We start from the raw sequence: 1,723 nt of genomic DNA on the forward strand, positions 1-1,723 counted from the left end.
TCCTATTTTCTCAATTTAAGTCTGAATTTGGCAATAAGGAGTTCATGATCTGAGACACAGTCAGCTCCCGGTCTTGTTTTTGCTGACTGTATAGAGCTTCTCCATCTTTGGCTGCAAAGAATATAATCAATCTGATTTCGGTGTTGACCATCTGGTGATGTCCATGTGTAGAGTCTTCTCTTATGTTGTTGGAAGAGGGTGTTTGCTATGACCAATTTACTGAACACCTAATATTTGCCAGGTTCTATGCTATATGCTAGATACTGAGCAATAACCCAGGGTTCCTTGCTAGGAAGACAGTCTCCCCTAGGAAGGAGCCCTGGGTAAATTGATTCTTACAATTCAGAGTGCTAAGTGCCAAAAGAGGTCTGGACTAGTGATTAATTGCAACTGAGAAGTGACAGTTGTATTGGAACTTGAAGTATAAACAGGCTTCCCTAAAGCATAAGTAGATTCCCTAAGCAGAGAAAAACAAAGGATGATATTTACCAGGCCCAAAGAAGAGTATTTGCAAAGCACAGAGATCAGGAAGCAGAGCTAGTTGTGTTTTTAGGGAGAGTAGATACCTTGGCCTAGACATAGAGCTGAGGGTGTTAGCGGTTTAGAGCAAAGGGTGATGAGACAAAGATACTGGGAGAGCAAACTGAAACCCCAGATGCTGAGCTGAGAGCTAGGGCTTCATTCTGTTAGCGCTTGTGAAGAACAGTGCACTGAATGTATATACATCGACCCCTGTGCACAGACCCACACGAGTGGCTTTCCTGTTGTGTGTGCTTTGAAGTCAAAGTGGAAATTCAGGTTCTCGGCTTGTGTGAGGCCCTTGAGGCCCACCCCCAGGGAGAGAGGGGCTGGTTTCCCTCCGAGTGATTCTTTCTGCTCTTCTCCCCCCCTGAAGACATAGATGAGTGCAGCCAGGACCCAGGCCTGTGCCTTCCCCATGGGGCCTGCGAGAACCTGCAGGGCTCCTACGTTTGCATCTGTGATGAGGGCTTCACACCCACCCAGGACCAACATGGCTGTGAGGGTGAGTGCCCTCTCGGCTCCCTCCTCAATCTAGACGCTGCAGGTGGGACTCAGAGTTGGACCTGGTCCCACCCTCTGGAATATGAGGAACAGGAAGAAATTTCTTTTGCCTGGGAGACCCTGGCGGGACCAGACCTGTCAGGCGGCCCCTGAATGCCACACTGAGGATGGAGCTTGGCTTTCACGTGGCAGCTCCAGGAGCCAGGCGATGTGGGGGCACAGAGGGCAGAGGTTGGTGGGCAGTGTGGACAGGCAAAGACACAGTGCCAGACCCTGAGCTGCTCTCCCCCCCCCTCAGAGGTGGAGCAGCCCCACCACAAGAAGGAGTGCTACCTTAACTTCGATGATACCGTGTTCTGTGACAGTGTTCTGGCCACCAACGTCACCCAGCAGGAGTGCTGCTGCTCGCTGGGGGCTGGCTGGGGAGACCACTGCGAGATCTATCCCTGCCCAGTCTACAGCTCAGGTCAGGAGCCGGGCAGGCCTTTCCCCTTTCCAGAACCTCAGTTTCTTCATTTGGGACCGGACTGGGGAAGAGGGCCCCTTCCTGAGTTGGTGGGAAATGAGGCCAGAGCTCTGGCCCTATGGCCAGGACGTACGTGCTCAATCCTGCTCTTTTCCTTCCCCATGGCCACTGTCTCCCTGTAGCTGAGTTCCACAGCCTCTGCCCAGACGGGAAGGGCTATACACAGGACAAAAA

The 1,723-nt window shown here is 52.1% G+C and overlaps 1 protein-coding gene across 1 annotated transcript in view; it reads left to right on the forward strand.

The window, feature by feature from the left end:
- The window catches only part of LTBP3 (latent transforming growth factor beta binding protein 3), a 16,646-nt gene that overhangs the window by 12,454 nt on the left and 2,469 nt on the right, over nucleotides 1–1,723 (forward strand). Inside the window, 3 exon segments of the mRNA XM_010837795.1 lie at nucleotides 896–1,024; nucleotides 1,322–1,489; nucleotides 1,672–1,707. Of these exon segments, the coding sequence (XP_010836097.1) occupies nucleotides 896–1,024; nucleotides 1,322–1,489; nucleotides 1,672–1,707 (333 nt within the window).

The sequence above is a fragment of the Bison bison genome, unplaced genomic scaffold, assembly GCF_000754665.1.
Source record: "Bison bison bison isolate TAMUID 2011002044 unplaced genomic scaffold, Bison_UMD1.0 scf7180017864080, whole genome shotgun sequence".
NCBI classification, from domain to species: domain Eukaryota; kingdom Metazoa; phylum Chordata; class Mammalia; order Artiodactyla; family Bovidae; genus Bison; species Bison bison.